Genomic DNA, 18,980 nt, shown 5'->3' with positions numbered 1-18,980 from the left:
CCATATAAAGCATTATGTCCTCCAAGGACCAAACTATATTTGAAAAATATTTAATTAAAAAAAAAAAAGAGCTAAATGTTTTGACTTTAGAAAACAGTTCCTTTGGGAATTGCCAACAAGATGTAGGGCTCAGAGTATTGAATTACATTTATTTCAAAAACAAAATGAAGGCAGCTCACTGTTGCCATTTGAAATACAAACATATCAAAAACATTAAAAATCACACTTCAACTACTACAAATTAACAATTATATTACATTTTCTGGTGCATATTGCTTCATGTTCATATGAGTTTCAATTAATGCGAATTTCTTCATTTGGCCCGATTTCCAAAAAATCTTATTTGTTGAAGCTTACTTATAGCCAAAGCAGGACCAGCATGGCAGACAAACAGCCAAGCAGCACCACTGCAGCCCCCTCCAGCCGTTGCCGATGAGCTCGGCCGTACAGCTGGGCCTCTGGTACGTTGTCTCTTATGAAACTGGAATAGCTGGTGAGCCTGGCGTACACACCTGGTTGGTTAGCTTCAGCGCAGCCCAGGCCGAAACTCACCACTCCCGCCTGCACCCAGGTTCCGTTCACCATCTGGCAGACGAGAGGCCCTCCTGAGTCGCCCTGTTGGAAGAAGATGCTGTTACAGGTAATAAATCAAATGTTGACCAAGCAGCACCTTGTTACTTGAAAAACTCCTAATTGGGGCAATTGTAACTCAAGGTACTACTGTAAAGTGTATATGCAGCTATTTGTGTAAACACGGCAACGCAAAGAGCTGATCCAACAGTACCTGGCAGGAGTCCTTGCCGCCCTCCTGGTAGCCGGCACAGATCATGTCATACAAGATGTCCACCTGCTCCATCTGGTACATCGCACGACAGGAAGCCTGTGAGATGATTGGCACCTGCACCTCCTGCAGAGGCCCCACTCCTGGCAGCGGGACTGGGCGGGGGGCAGAGAGGCAGATGAATTTAAAAAAAAATTAAGTTTACATTACATTACAAGCATGTCCCTCATCCTCATGTTTTCAGCAAAACTTCCATTTTCTTAGTGTGTGAAAACTTTATTGTATTGATCATTAAAAGATGACTATGAACATAATCCCAAAAATGTTTAATTTTACTTAAAACTTAGACCAATGGCTTATTTCGCAAATAGTGAACCATGCACAGCGGTTCATTGTACAGAGGGCCCCCGCGCTATTCGCAGACGATCGCGAATACTGAAAATTTGTGAATGATTATAATTGCCATGGGGGGAAAAAATAAAAACAAACAAGTGGAGGATAGGTTCCCCCCAAAAATCTGCATCTAGGTGCATCTGCTAATGGTGAACCACAAACATGTAGGGGTCCACTGTACTACCTAATAGACCTTCCACAAAATGGATTTGATCAACTATAGGAAAAAATAATGATTAATTAATTGATTTCTTTTTTTTTTCATTTTACATGAAAATTATACCAGAATAATCTTTTAACTCAACATATACCTTTTTTTTTTTAAAATAGATATGATTAAACCGGTGGCGGCACGGTGGACGACTGGTTAGAGCGTCAGCCTCACAGTTCTGAGGACCGGTGTTCAATCCCCGGCCCCGCCTGTGTGGAGTTTGCATGTTCTCCCCGTGCCTGCGTGGGTTTTCTCCGGGCACTCCGGTTTCCTCCCACATTCCAAAAACATGCATGAATTGGAGACTCTAAATTGCCCGTAGGCATGACTGTGAGTGCGAATAGTTGTTTGTTCCTATGTGCCCTGCGATTGGCTGGCAACCAGTTCAGGGTGTACCCCGCCTCCTGCCCGATGACAGCTGGGATAGGCTCCAGCACGCCCGCGACCCGAGTGAGGAGAAGCGGCTCAGAAAATGGATGGATGGATGGATGATTAAACTGCTGGCTGTAACTAAATACCGCACAGCATTTTGACAAAAACTACACTTTTGACACAAATTACCTTGCGCTGGAATGAAAATATATTTTATCATACAAATGTGGAGTATTAACTTAAGTTGTCAGTACCTTATAATGATGAATTTGTTGAATGTATGTGTTGTTTAACTTGTTAATTTTTTTTCCGTATTTGCCTTGCACCTTAGAACTTCCTCAGCAAACACCATGTGTCAAATAAATTAACGTTGTTAATGCTTAGAAAAAAATGAAATGTATGAAGTGAGCCTCACTGCTATTGCGGATGTTCCCCCAGCCGGTGACGTAGCACTGCAAGCTGGCTGGAAACAGGGTGCCAGAGGCGGGAAGGCACACGGGACGGATCCAGTCCGACCAGGTCAGGGCGGTGGAGAGACGCACCAGGGCTACATCCTTACCGCTGTGAGGCTCCACGTATCCGGACGGGATCACCACATCGCTGACGCGGTGTGCCGAATGGTGCGGGTTGACATTGTTCAGGTAGTACCAGCCGGCATAGACGATGTACGAACTCAAGTCGGACGGACTGAAAGGAGATCGCAGATGCACACTGACTGGTTACAGCGTGCAACTCTAAAAATGTTATCCAATACAAGAAGAAGAATACAGTTCAATCGATGAATATACGTAACTCAGAATGTGTCGTCTTCGTTTTGAATCTAGCATCTCCCCATCTTCGGCTATTTTCGATGTGATGTAACGAATGACATATACCATACTTTATTCGGCACTGGCACACACGTGGTCGTTCAGTTTATTGCCGCGTATTTTGCTATTTCACACTGTTCTATAGTGTGGCAGCTGGTTGTACTAATGGTGCAGGCAATGATAAAAGAATTAATACCATTTGCAATTACGTTTTAAATCAAATCGGCGGGCTGCTTACATTTCATGTACAGCTGACTGCTCATGACTATATGGCTTTTTACTACCGACAGCCTGCTGGAGCAAATATACATTTTTAAATATATGTAAATATACAGACACATACCAGTGTGTATTTCCAATCCGCTCTGTGCAATACTGTGTCACCTTTTCCAGCGTCCTCTGTCGCAGTGAACCAGCTTCATTTTCATGATATCTTGCAGCTGTTAAAAGTAACCGCTAGCAGCCGTCAAAGATAGGCTCCAAGCTACCGATCGGCTCATACATGTAGGGTTTGACCAAAAGTCTACTTTCAGCCGGCTCGTGTGTATAGAAATTCTAATTCTGCTCGTATTCCAAACCGTAGCTCCCCATTCAAAGTAAATGCAGGACACTAACGATTGACAAACATTACATCACTTCCGGTAGTCCTTGTGGTGAATAGAGTAACTACACCCAAGATGTCTCATTTGTGAGTGCTCAATAAAGCCAAAATATAAGCCAATTTATGTTTCACAACTTGCTGTAAAGCCATAAAAACCTTGCCCTTGGACCTTTAAACTGGACATGTACAGCTCATGAACCTTTTCAAACTGCTGTACTGTCTTGAGGATTGATTTTGCCTGTAGGATCAATAAATATCTTCTCTCTCAAACCCCTCTTTTTTGTGATATTCTAAATTGTATCTTTTAGAATACAGAACAACGGTAACAGTCTTAAAAACATAACTGTAAATATTTTTCCACTCAATAGTTTCCATTACAAACACACAATATTTTCCATACTTTTCCAGACCTGGAAATTTACAAAATCTAATTCCCGTCTTTTCCAAACTTGCGTTGGACCCTTGCTCTTTGATATATTTGTGTGCGTGTGTGTAAGTGTGTCTATGCACGTGTTCTTACTTGGGGAAACAGTGAGCTGCTGATAGGATCCAGTTCTCTGTGATAATGGAGCCTCCACAGACATGACCAGCATCTTTCTGGAGGCCAAAGAGGAAGTTGTATATATATTTAAAAAAATAAATAAAAAATAACATACATGCACACCAACCAACACTCACCACTCCCCACACACACGCACACACAGTGAGTCACCTGAGCATCACAAGCAGATCCCGCTCTCCTCAGGTCAGGTTGATAAACAAGATACTTGAACACCGCTTAGAAACACACCAGATAAGAGAGAGGAGGGATAGATGGAAGAGGAGCGCCGGTGTTTACTGGGACCCACCTGTACAGACACCTGCCACGGCCACGCCCCGTCGGAGGCGTCCATTCCTCCCACAATCCTGTTCTCCTGGAGCGTCGGTCTCCCACACTCTTGGGCATACGAGGCCAAAAAACCTGCGTCAATTAAAAAAAAAAGATATTTTTAAATGGGAAAAGGACGGATTTTTTTTAAATAAATCATCTGAATAAATATATAAAACAAACATTTTGAGGAGGATGGATAGCTAGATAGATAGCAGAATGTAATAAAACATATACCAGTACTGTTTAGTACTGCTTTGTAGTCAAGGACGACACACTACCCAAACATTTTATAACTGTGTTTCTGAACGCTACTTACCAGAATGAGATGATATTTCTTATTCCAATTGTAAAATTTTCCGTTTAATTTGTATTTATTTATTATTATTATCCTTTTTAAACAGCGTCGGACAAAGAAACAGACATGGCGACCACAGGGAAGAGGCGGAGTGTTGGACTCACCCGTTACGCCCAACAAAGTGGCAACAAATTGCGTCTTTAGTGACATTTGCCCTCGTGTTTTGTCTCACAAGTCGTAGTCCAACCCACACAGAAGCAAAACTCAAACAGCATCGGCGTTCAAATCTGGAAAATGGCGTTGGTGTACGACGACGTTCCCGCCAGGTGACTGTTCAGCGAGCAAAGTGTTGTTTTAGGAGCAGTGTTGTTTTGAAGGGTTTTTTAAAAAAAAGGAAACGAATGATGAAACCTGGTTTCGTTTGTGTTGTCTCGTAGTGTAGTAACATCGAGTAACGGGTCCAGACTGAAGCGGTTTCGGCCACATTCCAAGGTAAACGCTCTCAATCATCAAGCTACCTGTTAGCGCTATGGACCAATCATAAGGCGCCTTCCGGGTCCAGCTAAGCCAATGGAATTCGAGAAATGGAGGCTGAAGTCCCTCCCCCGAAATGAGACAAAGGTACAGGAAAGTATTTGGGTTGATGGCACAATAAAGTCCCATTGGTGTCCTCATCAGAATCACTCAGTCAGTAACCGTGAAAATGGAGCAGTTTAGTGAAAGTCCGAGGTCTCATTTTATGTGGCAAAAAATCTGCACACATACCATTGCAATCATTGTTTTTGGTGACATTAACAACCAGTATTTTGTCTGTCTTTGATGGAGGATAAACAGTGGCTGGTTGCAAAAATAAATATTTAAGATTATGTTTTGTAATTTTCATCATTTCATGTATGTATGGTAGTTGGATGTTGTCAAGATAGACACGCCCACTCTAATCATAAAATATCAAATGATATACAGGATATAAATTTAAAAAAAAAACACTTTCAGAAATTCAGAATATATATTTGTTAAACAGTCAGCTTTCTAATTGAATCATGTTGCCAAGTGAAGTTTCACCAGGCATGTGCTCTTTAAATTGCTAACATTAGCCAAAAATGTCTGTCAGCAAGCTCACATATTGTGCTATTTGCATATATAGTACAATGTCTGCTTGTAGTTAATTCACCATCTATGAATGGCCTGGCCCAGGTCTGTTTTAAAAATCTAATGTGCACCCTACATCACAAAATGTTGCCCACCCCTTTCAACTTGTGTCTATTTCGCTTATCTTTGATGATTTTCCTCCCGAAAATTTTTGATCGGTCAACCTGGATTTTTTTTTTTTTTATGGTATGTAGGTATTTACACATTAATGGTATTATTAAAAACATACCTATTTAAAGAATATTTGTACAGTATATTTTACAATAGTTTCCTGTTTGGCAATTTAAATTTACCAAGATAAAATCCCCTTTGGGGATTATTATTTTGTATCTCTTTTTACATAGGATAGGTAGGATTTTCTTGGAAGTCAGCACAGGAAAGTAGTGCTAAGTACATCTGCCTTACAATTCTGACATTTGGGGTTGAAATCTCAGTTTAGCCTTTAGCAGTTTGCTTGTTCTCCCGCGTGTGTTTTTTGTTTTGTTTGTTTTTGCAAAAACCTGGCTTCCTTCCACATCCCCAAAATATGCATTTTGGGTTAATTGAAGACTATGTATGAATGAGGATAAGCGGAGTAGAAAATGGATGGATTTCTTATGAGATTGACCGTGGATTGATTGATGAATGTTTGGGCCTTGCCGTTCATGCTTGTGTTTGTTCTCCTTCCTTATTTAGAAAATGTTTCTTTTTATCAAAATGCTTTTGGGCATCTATTCACAGCAGATCATTAAAAAAAAAAAAAAAAAAAAAAAAAAGCCGCTAAATTAGTCACATGACTCCTGTTAAAGGTTGACCTCCCACAATGTCGTAGTGCCCGTCTCATCTTTCCTGTGAAACCGGTTTATTTCTTTACTTTCTCTTTTATTCCTCCCCCCCCCTTGTTTTTATACAATACAGTGCTATTTTTCTTGATTGTAGGATTGATCGTAACAAAAAAATCTGAAACGTATTAATGGCATTTCAAATCATTTCAATATGGAAAATTGTTTTGATATCCTTATCCTAATAGCATGATTGCCTCAGTCATTTTTTTTAACTTACTGCCACAAGATCAATAAAAATAAATACCAATGTGCTTGGTGCTTTTTAATTCATGTCTGTGTAGATTTGCAGTCATACAGGTCACGGTAATCCACAAAGTTTTCATCGAGGCAGGCTTTTTGTTTGTTAAATTTGTTGTGTGCGTTTTCTTTTTCTTCTAGAAACGTTGACATTTGACTTTTACAATGATGCTATTGGGCTAACTATATACGAGTCAATCAATTGAGTTATGAGTTTGGTCACGGCGCACCACTGTCACATCCTAAATCTATGGAGGTGGGCTTTTGCGAAGGAAACAACATATTGCCGTTTATGCTCCACAATTGGTCTGTGGGTCACTTCCTTTTTTCACATGACACAGAATTCCTTCTGTCTGTCTTTAAAGCTGTCTGTCGCTCTCTTTCTCTCTCTCTCTTGCTCTCCTCCCTTGCTCCCTCACTTGGTGGCTGGCTCTCTCGTGCCCCCAGGCAGTGTGTCGAGTTTCACAGAGCAATTGAAGGTGACAGGGACAGAGAGAGAGGGAGAGGGAGGGAGGGACAGAGGGAGGACACATCACACTGTGGCCTGGGGCTACACAACAGTAGCGGAAGAGCAAGCGATGGAGGTGGGTGGGATGGTGGAGGGGGGACCGGGGGTGGGGGACCAAAAGGAAAGAGAGTCATGGAGGTCCTCATAGGTGATTCCATAAACAGGTAAATAACACAACAAGTTGGAATTAGTGCGTCGAATGGCCGCAGGTAAGCTGTTAGTGTGTTAACACACTCACCTGCTCCTCTCACTCTTCATATATGAATGCATTACAGGGCCCAGTCAGTAAGAGCAATTATAATGCACTCCCGTTTGTTTTTATTTTAACGTCTTGATGAATATTTGTCGTGGCATTGTAACCATGGCGACTGCCTCCACACGCACACCCCTCCTCATGTCCGCCCACCCCCTCCCTCTTCCGCATCCCCCCTTCAGCGCCGAAAAAGCAAGGGATGGTGAGGGAGAGGGAGAGAGAGAGAGAGAGAGAGAGAGAGAGAGAGAGAGAGGTGACAGGAATGAACTAACAAGATGCACAAAAAAAAAGAAAGAAAAAAAAAAAAGCATGTCCCGGAGCTACATGAATCTTTGCAGCGAAGCACGCGCCGTCACACACACTCACACGCTCACACGTTATTGCACTCAGCACATAGGGATCACATAGGTTAGGCCACATTCCAACAACTGCAACACAATGGAATGCAGCAAGGATTTTACAATAAAGGAAGCACAAGAGAGCATTTACTGTAGCTACTCAACATTTTTGTATTTTTAAAACAAAGTATGTTTATTCTAGCGCTGTGAAAAGTTTTATCCCCTCACGCGCAATACCTTGTTGGACACCTATTGTACATGTGAAAATTAAACTGTTTCATGCCTGAATGTTGTCGATAAGATGAATTGTTCAGTGAGTAACTAAGGGAAAAAAGTTACAAAAGTTTAAAAAAATATATATTCTGGACCTGCATTTAAAAAAAAAAAAAAAATTAGGTTATATTGTCTGCATATCGATAACCTAATAGGATCATTGTGAAAGTCCTTTTTGAACAGTTTCGGTCAAACAAGAACAAATTTAACAAGCAAGAAGAGTGCACTTGCCTCTATTCAACCTTTGCAGATTCCTATGACCTGGCTGACAGAGAATATACGGACATAAAGAAAAAAACATTTTTAGCAAGCACATGGTTATGAAGTTACAAATGACTTAGCAATTGAGACTGCTTTTTTTAACGTATAAAACCAGAGTGCTGTTAGAAATAAAGGTACAGTCGGTCTGTCCCTTAAAGTACAAGCTACACTAATCAGTCCCATAGGGCTAATTATTGAACATGTAAAATTAAAGTGTTAAGGGTACAAAAGAATGGAAAAAAGAAACCCTAAGGCCTTTAAAAAAAAAAAAAGTGTAAAAATACATTTACAGTATGTTCTTTTTCTAAGTGCATGTATAAAATGTTGACCTGATTGTGTGTCTTAATTTAACTCACGATGTGAACGTGATGAAACTTTGAGTTCATTGTTTGTCTATTTGTCAGGGACCAAAACGTTAAACTCGAGAGTAGAGATACTCTGTGCCAGAATATAGCTTTGTTGCTAATTTCCATCTGAAGTCTCTTTGGCAGGTAAAAAGGAAAATTAAGAAAAAGAGTTCAAAACGTTAAATTGTTTACATATGATGTGGCACAAAATACGATACCCAAATTAGCCCAATAAGTCCCGAGACTTGTAAATGTAAATAGGATACGAAAATAAGATAAAATTTAATTGAAGCTGAAAAAAATAAAATGTGGGTGTGTGCAAAGATGTAAATGCAAAGATGTATTTTGCAAATATACCCACATAAATTGCCTAACTCGATTGAATATGTACTCACATAAAGTGCATTGGTCTGCTGCGATGATTTGTACCACTTGTGGTAAAATCAAGTCACTGAATTAAATACCAATGAAATACATAACTTTAAAAACATGAAATGCAGTTAAAGTTTTGATTGAAGCTTGTAGCTCTGCATACACCCAGTTTAAACTCTTTAAATCCAGTATAGTACATGTTTTAATGTTTACGTACAGTGCGTTGGTAATGTACAGTTAGGTTGTATTTAACTTTGTACAGTATAATGCAGTTGCATGCATTTTTTAAATTTTCCTATATTTAAGCTTAGTGTTAATGTTCAAACTGTGCCTACTGTCGTACTAACAAATGTACACATTTTTGGTATAAAACTACTACGTTACTGTATTTTAATGTTGGTCATGATGGTGGTATTTTTGAGGTCACACTTGGTATAGAAAGTTTGATAACAACCGCTCTACTGTATATACTCACTTGTATATATTAACATAACGTGCAAAAGTCACATACCGGTAGTATATGCAAATATACCCACATGAATTGCATTAGTGTATAAAAATATAGTTAAAAGAAATCATTGCTGACAGGCTTAATGTCTAAAAATCATTTCTTGTTTTGTTTTGTTTGGAGAAGGTTCTATAATTTGTGAGTGATTTAAGTAAGCAAGTGAGAAAGAGGTGGAAGAGATAGTCAGCGCAATGATGTGGGGGTGGAGGCGGGTAAAGAATAGGAGAGTATGAAAGAGAGAGGGAGCGACAGAGAGAAAGGGAGCGCAAAGTCTTGTCAACCGGAAATAAAACAAGCTGGCACCCTCCCCATCCCCGAGCCCCTGCACCCACCCCAAAGTCACATACTTCCTCTTCGCTCCCTCCATCTCCAGCCTCTGCCTCCATCTTCCAGCAAAGAGATATATTTAAACCACGCTTCCACGAAGCTTCCTGCCGCTTACATACCGTCATACCTGCGTCATTAGTTGCGCCGCACGTCGGACCTTCATGTGGGTCTGTGTCTGCATGTGTGTGTGTGTGTGTGTGGCCAAGTTTCAGTAAAAGTGCACTTCAACCTCCTTCGGGGCCTACACGTTTGCTTTGTTTATTATCCAAGCAGGCTGCATAATATGCCCTAACATTTTTCATATTAACATGAACTTTACCTGCACTTCTGCAGTGTCTTTCATTGCTGGGTCTGTGACATCATTTGAATGAAGTCACACACTCCACACAACGAAGGCCCAAGGGAGGCAGACAGAGGGACATTGCTGTGCTGTATTATCGGTTAAATTCATTTTATGAGTAATTGACAGTGATTGAGTGCTACTCGAACAAGCCACTTATGGGTGAATTTATCAAAATATTTCGGTTGATAATGAATGTTTACTTAGCCAGATAGTGTAGTTACGTTATATTTTGGATACAAAACACTTCATATACTATTGATCATATTTTCAGAAATTTCATTTCATTTAATTGGACGTTCACGCACAGTGTTTTTCAGAGCAGAATATTCATGTTCACATAATCATGATTGAATTAATTCCAAATAATGACCTATGATGACATGCATGTTTTTGGTGCAAATTTATAGCTTATTTATGTAATTATTTTTATTATCCTTAATGTAATCCCTCATGTAGAAATTTAACTCACACTGTATATTCATGTTGCGCACCACACCGAGAACAAGCTCACTCACATTTAATGGTGATGATGAGAACATTTAATTTGTGTCTTTGTTCTGTATGTATTTTAATTTAACTATTGGGCTACTTACTAGTTCTGTGATTTGGCTGAAATGAACAAAACGATTAAAAAAAAAAAACCTGTCTCTTCATTTGATAGTTCTTAATTATAGTTTTTTTTGGGGGGGTGATTTTAAGTTATATAAATTAATGAGTGGCTCCTTTTGATTGAGTTTAATGTTTTTAGTTAATTCATTGATTCGCAGTACTAATACAAGTGTGGACCTTCGTGTTGAACAAATAATGTCCTCTCCTCGGTCAATATTGCCGTGCGTTTTTGTTTTTTTTCTCCAATGTTTAAAATGGGATTCCTTCATGTATTTATCCTCATCTCCATCTCTCCATTATGTGCGCCTCATGCTGGACTCTGTATGTGTGCGCCTCCACTCCTCCTCTCCCTGGCATTAAGTTCAAACTTGACACTGACGTTGACTCACTTTGTCACCCCTTTGGTGGCCCTCTACCTCCCTTCCCCTCCCCTCTCTCTCTCTCTCTCCCTCTCTCTCACCATCGCTCCGAGGACAAGAGCGCTCGCAGACGCATTTCTCTAGAGCAACCCCCCCCCCCCCCGCCACACACACACACACCACATCCTCTCCCTCTTCTTCTCCATCGCCCTGTCTAACTCCCTCCATCCCTCTCCTCCACACTCTCCTTTATGCACACAGTATTGTCAACAAAGCTGGAGAACAAGGGACGAGGGGGGAACAGGGGAATCGAGGTACACGGGACCCCCGGCGTCGACAGACCTTGACCCTCTGTAAGTTGAAAACTTCACTAATATACTTTTCTCTCTCATATTGATCGGTTAACGCCGCGATTCGGAGATGGACGACGCGTTCGAGTTGAAGATGTAACGTCGATTGTCGAAGGGGGTCAGCGTTGGGATGGGTGACCTGTGACCTATCACAGTTGTTGGCACTTGTTTGTGTGGTGGGAAGTCAGTAGTGTTTCTTCTAAAGCCTCCAAAAATAACAGAAAGATAAAATAAAAAGAGAGCTCAAAAGCCTTTATACATCTTAAATTAGGACACAAACAGTTTGGTCCAGAAGTATTTGGACAAAGGAAGAGTTTTTATATAGCAATAGGACAACCAAGATGTGTTTCAAGTGTAGACTTTCTGCTTTACTATAAGAGGTTTGACCAAAATATGGCATTTACCTTTAGGAATTACAGCCAGAATTCGTGCATTTTTAGGGGTTTAAAAGTAATTGTAGAAATATATCTGCATATTCAACCACGTATTGTTAAAGTCCTCCCAGTTAACATGGATATTTGACTTCTAAAGCCGTCAATGGCAGTGAATGTGTTAATGGCAACTTCTGCTCTTCATTGTCCTTCACGCAAACCTCTGTGTGTGTGTTTGCATCTTTCTATGTATACGTGTGTGTGTGTGTGTGTGTGTGCATACATGCGCGACGTTATGAGCGGAGCTAAAAGCAAGTAGCATAATAAATGTCACGGCTCGCAGAGTGGCTTCTAATGTACCTTGGCTCCCAAAGGTATACCAGCATTCCAATGTATAACACACACACACACTACGGCAGCCGGCATGTAACTAACTCCATTTCTGTCTGTCATCGTGAGGCTAATTCGCCACAATGCCGGCCATGTGTGAACTCATGCGATATGAACCCCTCCTCCTCCTTCTTCTTCTCCTCTTCCTTGCTCCTTCCCCTAGGAGGACGAGTCGGAGGATCGAAGGACAGCGCGAGGAGCCCAAAGTGACAGTAAACAGTGGCGAGCACGCACACAGCACGACTGCTGCCTTGGTCTTCATGGTGGTTGGGACACTTGTAGTATGTATGAGAAGTTAACAATGCTGAACCTGCAGAGTGGCTCTAACTGGAGCGGGCCTAACAACTGGTACCATGACCCCACTGGAGTACAGACTCAACACAGCACAGGTGAGAGTTTCAAAAAAAAAAAAACATTCGAGCTCCTCATGACATTTCATGACACTCAAACTGCGTGTTTTGTCACCCCCAGTGTCCGAGGGCTGCCTGCTGGACACGGAGGGCGGCATGGGAGGCGATGCGGTAGTCGGAGGCGGCGGCGGCGGAGGAAGAGGAGCAGGAGGCGCAGGCCGAGGGGGAGGTGTGCCCGTGGATAGGGACGAGGGCGAGGAGTCTCAGCTGAGGCTGCAGCTCAAGAGGAAGCTGCAGAGGAACCGCACGAGCTTCACGCAAGAGCAGATTGAGGCGCTGGAGAAAGGTCAGGGCACGCACGCAATAAAGCGCTGTCATGCTTTCCGGCCAATCACATGACGCCAGATAGTGCTGACTGACCAGTGGGTTGCTTTCAGGCCAGTGGCAGGAGCAGTACAATCACAGACATTTCATTAGGTACACTAATGAGATCCAATACAAAGACTGAATAATAATAATAATCTTTAAATTAAAAATAGAGGATTCTGGAAGTGAGTTTATATGAAGGCCCAAATCTTACCTTCTTGTTGTGTTGTGATGACACATAATATAAATTAGTGCTGGACATGTTTACGAGAGCAACACCCAATGTAAGTTTTATGCTGCAGCTTCTCATTTCAAAGCAGTGCTAATTACCCAAATCATTAATGATGTTTCTGTAATGGTTAACACACCAGTGTACAGAAGTGCTTCAATTCAAATAAAATGTGTAATGCTAAAATATTATTAAACTTGTTATCTTCTTGTCAAATTATAGTTCTATATAAAACAAATATTTTAATGGTTGAATGTTAGTTATGTTTAGTTTGCCACAATTTAGCTATAAAAATATAAATAACTCATACCTGTTCAAAATGGTAAAATGTTGACAGCTCACTGGAATTGAAAGAGTCTGCATTAATGATGCTGGTCTCATAAATTTCTAAATCGCTTTGTATACAATGGATATGGACTAGGGTTGCAACTAACAATGATTTTAATAATTGATTAATCTGTTGATTAATGTTAGATGAATTGAAGAATCAGATAAAACATTTTTTATTTCCATCCCTTTATTCAAAAACGGGACATTATTTCAAATGTACAGTGCAGAAAATGCCAAAACATAAGTTGATTTTGATTCAGTTACTGTTTTGGTCTGTAACATATCAGAAAATTGGAAAATGTCTTATTTTGATTCAGCACAAAGCTAAATAGTCTACTTTCAGTAAAAATAATTACTGTTTTGAGAGGCTGAAATTCCGAGGATTTGGACAATTTGAAGTTGAACAAGGTCTCTAAATGATGAATCGATTACCGAAATAGTTCTCAATTAATTCATTAACCAATTACTTGTCGATTAATCGATTCATTATTGCACCTCTATTATGGAAACAACTTCAGGTGCGCAATATAGTACAGTCCAAAATACCTTTAATGAATAGGAGGATAATACTCCTGGAGAAGGTAATTTAGCAATATGTTTATTTTGGCGGTTGTATTTTGCAGTGGTGTACAACTGCACAATATTTTGCTCCTCTCATGTAGCTAATAAGGGTAACCAAAATATTAGAAAACACATTTTAGTGCAATTTACAATAATAAATCTGTCGTTAAAAGAATAACTCTCAGACAAAAGTGAGCATTATTTTCCTTCAAGGCCCAAAAGAGCTCTTGTATTTCACATCATTAGATTGTACAAGTGTACCTAATAAAGTGTCCGCTGAGTGTGTTTTCCCTCATTTTGCAGCAGTGAGCCCTTATTGCTACACACAGATGATAAAATCACATTAAGACAACAACTATATCCTCCAAAAAGGGCCTCTGGCTGCATAAACAGTGGATTTTGATAATGCATCATTACCGTGCATGTATTATGCAGTAAGATAAGTCTGCTTTGCGCGCACGCACACACACACACACACACACACACACGCAGAGGCATCAGAACGCCACCCTTGACTGGATATGGCTGCAGCAGACCCTTGAGCGAAATAAGGACGCGATGTCCACTGCTCAGCCGAGTGGAAGTGTATCACTGTGGTCACTCCGTGCAAATGACATTAATGAGGTACACTGACCTCGGTGCACGGCCAAGGCACAATAACAATCACGTGTTGACACAGATGCCACTTATAACCAAGCCAATTAGAGCAATTTGCCAGACAGGTTTAATTCATCAGGTCTGCGTTGCTATCATATACAATATGGGAACTGTTAAGCACGTGTTAAACGTCTGATCGATCACTGGGCAACACTGTAGTATTGACCTCATTTTTCTGAATTATGCTTATGTCATTTTGGAGTTGACACATTGTCACGATGAAATCAAAAGTAGAGTAATAGGTTCTGTACCACCTGCGCAATAGCTGAAATCTGCCAAGTAGAGACCACTTTTTTTTTTTAATTATTATTATTATATACACGTTTTTAAGATGTACGCACCTCCCCATATTTATTCATCTTTCCCACATTTAACCTCTACCATACTCTTATAAACACTTTCTATACTCTTAAACACCTTGTAAATTCTTAAACATACAGTAATGCACGCTAGTAATCTACACTATGCGGATTGTATTCCTTGTAATATGTTATAATAATTTTTTATACAGTTTTAATATTTTAAGCGAAAAAGCATTTAATTTACCAACCAAAAAATTCACTCAAAATCCCGCGACATCGTGAATTATGCGCTATGTGAATATAAAAACAAATAAAAAAATCTGCAATGCACTGAATCCACAATAGGTTAACCGCGATATAGCAAGGGAACACTGTACCGTATTCAGTCGAAAATTCTGCCATTACAATGGTAACGATAAAGTACGATATTTGTAAGTATTAATCAAGCGATACAGTGGAATCTTGTTCTACAAATGATCCGAGGCCACTGAAGGTTCAGTTATTTTTGTAACTCTGCGTAAATATATCATTGGCTCACTGTGTCACACTTTGCGAGAGTCTTTGTTTTTTTTTTTGCTCTACATTAACCCTATGAATGCCACAGAAAGTGAAAACTGATACTGTAGTGCTATTAGGAAGCCTAAATATAACCGTTGGAGAAAAAAAAACTGACATAATAGGTTAACATGAGAATGCTGTTCGTGTATCGATGTTTTTAAAATTCCATAGACGGGGTAATGAATAGCATTGATGCCGTAGTATTATATCCCATTAAGTAACGGATATTTGAACACAAACGGTGGAGTAACACATAGACAGACAACATAGCAATACTCACAGGAATATATAATTTGTCCTCTGCAAAAAATGACTACGACTGTTTGTCTACTGTGTCTAACCTGAAACTTGCCACTTGTTTAGGATGACTGAGGCTTTCACTTTGGATTTGTCAGCAATGTCAGTACATTGTCAATTTGGAAATCAACCATGTTCTTACATAGGAACGCCTGGTTGATATGAGAGGAAATGTGTATCATCCATAATAATACATACAGTATTTTTGCTGGTATCTGGGACCATGACTTTGGTAAATAAATGTTGATGAGAAAACTCAAACCTGTGGGGATTTCCAAGTCGGCCTACTTTGAAATAAAAATGCTTAGGCAGCTCTTCAACTTGAATCCTTTCGTTTGAACTTTCGGAGTGTTCCATCACCATCAATAATTCACATAAAGTGCAACAGATAAATATTTCAAAAATGGTTGTAAGGATACATCTCTCAGCCTCCTTGATTTGTGTTTCCCACGGAAAGTTGAATTAGTCACCACCGATATGACGCAGGGAATTGGAAAAGATACAATGCCGATGAATAATGAGTGATTAGAATTTCATGTTGAATTTATTTCTTTTTAGAAGCATCTGCAGCTTTTCCCGAACCCCCCCCCCCCCCCCCTCTCCCATGACGTGTTTATTTCCTCCGCAGAGTTTGAAAGGACACATTACCCTGACGTCTTCGCGAGGGAAAGACTGGCCAATAAGATTGATTTACCTGAGGCCAGGATACAGGTGAGCAGATTGGAACCTAACCTTTACGACAGGGGTGTCACGACTTTTTCCTCCAACGGTCACATACAGAAAAATGGAAGGATGCTGGGGCCACTTTGACACTCGTCAACTTTAATTTATTAAACACACTAATCCCGAGGCACCAATCAATGACATTGTTTTTACAGTTATTTTATAAACCTGCTACATCATTGCTTTTTGTTAAAGGTGATAAGGCAAGTAGTTTAGATTTCGGGGTGGCCTGCTGCCCTGTACTCAACTAAAATAGAGCTGCCCGTGCACTTACAAGCAGCCAAATCACATCTCCACATTAGAGACCAAGCCGCGGCGGTCGGGTGTTACGTCCGTGAGTTCAGGGCGCAGGAATGTAGCGTCCCACCTGGACCCTATCTACTGCATTGGAAGAGGCACTTAGTGCACATGTCAAACTTTTAACGAGCGTCAACGGGTAAAGATTTTTGCGCCCCAGAGCGGCTGTTACGGCACTAAACCAGACAACAGAGATGAATGAAACAACTTTACCTGTAGCATCCTGCTCATCTAAAATTACCCCCAAATTTTTTTTTTTAAACAATCAATATATAAATAGATTTGTTGTCTTCAAGGAAAGTAATACGGTGACGATCATGTGTGGTGGGGCGGCATCCTAACGTCCTCTATTGACTAGTCTCCACTGATACATGGGTTAAATGCACCTTGTGCCATCTAATGGAAGATATATATATATTTCTTTGCCTGTCAATATAGATTAACAAAGATTCATTATCTGTAGGAAATTAAAAAAGACGACACTATGGTTGGGAATTGTCGCTCTATATGAAGCCAATTTATAATTATTATTAAATGTGGTCGTAGTAGTAGGCTTGGGATGTTGCCATCCCTCTTCTCCACACCTCACTGCCTACACCCCCACTCCTTGTTTTTTTGTTTTTTTTATAGCATTGTGGGCTGTGTCGTTATTTTTAGCATATACCGCCGGCCGCCATTACTTTATGATCATCATTGTCGTAGATGTGATCTTGTGATGAGATGAACCCTCTGTTCGGCCAAGGTGTGGTTCTCCAACCGAAGAGCTAAGTGGAGGCGGGAGGAGAAGCTGCGCAACCAAAGGAGGTCAGGAGGGGTGACTTCCTGTTCACAGAGCCAAGCCCCCCTGACCACTTCCTTTAATACGTCTGTCTACCATCAACAACACGGCAGCAGTTCGGGTAAGCGTCATTGTCTTTGCGTATAAAAGCACAGCGCCATACAGTATTAGACTAGTGCAGGGCTGGGTAAAGTTCAGCCAGTTGGAGTCCTAACATGAATGGCACCCTGGCGAAACCCCTCAGTGGCCCCAACCACCCACCACCAACAACCAACTGCACAAGGGGGCGCAATTTCCACGTACAAATACCTAAAGCTTTAAATGTCACACTAGAAAATCATTTCACATATAATTTTTAACAGGCTGCTGTTGCGGGCTTGCTTGGTTTCGTGTATTGCTTGCATGTGTCAAGCAGACCAGGAGAAGCTCATCCATGATTTTATCTCAAGTAGACTTGACTATTGTAATGGTTTTCTGACTGGACTCCCCCAAAAGAGCATTAAACAGCTGCAGCTCGGGTTCTGACCAGAAGAAAGAGGTCAGAGCATATTACTCCAATTCTAAAGTCTTTACACTGGCTTCCATTCAGCTTTAGAATAGATTTTAAAGTTCTGCTACTGGTCTATAAATCACTAAACAGAAATGAAACAAGAAATGCTAATCGAATATAAACCCAGTAGGGATCTGAGATCGACAGACTCAGGTCAAATAGTGGAGCACAGAGTCTAAAGCAAACATGGTGAAGCAGCATTTAGCTATTATGCTGCACACAAATGGAATGCGTTGCCAACAGAAGTGACGTCAGCCCCAAGTGTGAAAGTTTTTAAGTCCAGGTTAAAAACCCTTCTTTTTTCTCTTGCTTTTTAGAGCATTTCCATTTTTAAATGATATTTATTGCACTGTATGCTGTTTTGATTGTACTTTTATTATTTTTCTCTTTGTTTTAAATGTTTATAAGCAGTTGTTTTGTTTTTTACCTTGTGTATGAAATGCGCTATATAAATACATTTGATTTGCTTTGCTTTGCTTTGCTTTGCTTATTGAGCTAAGGTTAACGAAGGTTAGCTAGAGGCATGCAATCAACTCAAGCGTACATTAATGCCTGCTTGGCTGCTAAAATAATTCATAAAGTTGTCCAACAACAATTTTTGCCAGGAGTCTTAGCTTTATTGTTCGTAGTAATTGTTTCTTGGTTGTAATTGCCACTCACCAGGTATTTACATGTTGTGGTGTTCACCTTTTATCAACAAAACGCACTGAAGGATACGACCAGAATATATAACTTCAGTAACACGTTTTAGTTCTGCCTTTTGCGTTGATGCAATATCACAATTTTAATTATCACAGTAGCCTGCATAGGTACCACAACAGACGGAGACA

The 18,980-nt window shown here is 40.4% G+C and overlaps 2 protein-coding genes across 3 annotated transcripts in view; one reads left to right on the top strand and one right to left on the bottom strand.

Moving 5' to 3' along the window:
* Positions 1-129: 129 nt before the first annotated feature.
* On the bottom strand, positions 130-4,879 carry zgc:92313 (uncharacterized protein LOC436869 homolog). Of its 2 annotated transcripts, XM_061757091.1 has the most exons (7): positions 4,745-4,879; positions 4,498-4,663; positions 4,016-4,128; positions 3,688-3,764; positions 2,173-2,444; positions 785-936; positions 130-615 (listed from the first exon to the last, which is right to left on the bottom strand). In XM_061757091.1, exons 2-7 carry the CDS (start codon positions 4,541-4,543, stop codon positions 358-360), a joined length of 918 nt encoding a protein of 305 aa, XP_061613075.1. In that variant the 5' UTR covers positions 4,544-4,663; positions 4,745-4,879; the 3' UTR covers positions 130-357. The 2 variants fall into 2 exon arrangements, with proteins under 2 accessions (XP_061613075.1, XP_061613076.1); XM_061757092.1 differs by having other exon boundaries at positions 2,317-2,444; positions 4,498-4,805.
* Positions 4,880-4,935: 56 nt separating this feature from the next.
* Positions 4,936-18,980, top strand: part of mmp25b (matrix metallopeptidase 25b) — a 29,169-nt gene continuing 15,124 nt past the window's right edge. Inside the window, exons 1-6 of the mRNA XM_061757096.1 lie at positions 4,936-4,954; positions 11,303-11,394; positions 12,316-12,541; positions 12,624-12,848; positions 16,431-16,513; positions 17,565-17,721. Of these exons, the coding sequence (XP_061613080.1) occupies positions 12,436-12,541; positions 12,624-12,848; positions 16,431-16,513; positions 17,565-17,721 (571 nt within the window). The 5' untranslated portion in view covers positions 4,936-4,954; positions 11,303-11,394; positions 12,316-12,435. The remainder of the gene's footprint in view (positions 4,955-11,302; positions 11,395-12,315; positions 12,542-12,623; positions 12,849-16,430; positions 16,514-17,564; positions 17,722-18,980) is intronic.

The sequence above is a fragment of the Phyllopteryx taeniolatus genome, chromosome 19, assembly GCF_024500385.1.
Source record: "Phyllopteryx taeniolatus isolate TA_2022b chromosome 19, UOR_Ptae_1.2, whole genome shotgun sequence".
Lineage (NCBI taxonomy): Eukaryota > Metazoa > Chordata > Actinopteri > Syngnathiformes > Syngnathidae > Phyllopteryx > Phyllopteryx taeniolatus.
The sequence above is the reverse complement of the archived record's forward strand: the minus strand, read 5'-3'. Positions and strand labels throughout refer to the sequence as shown.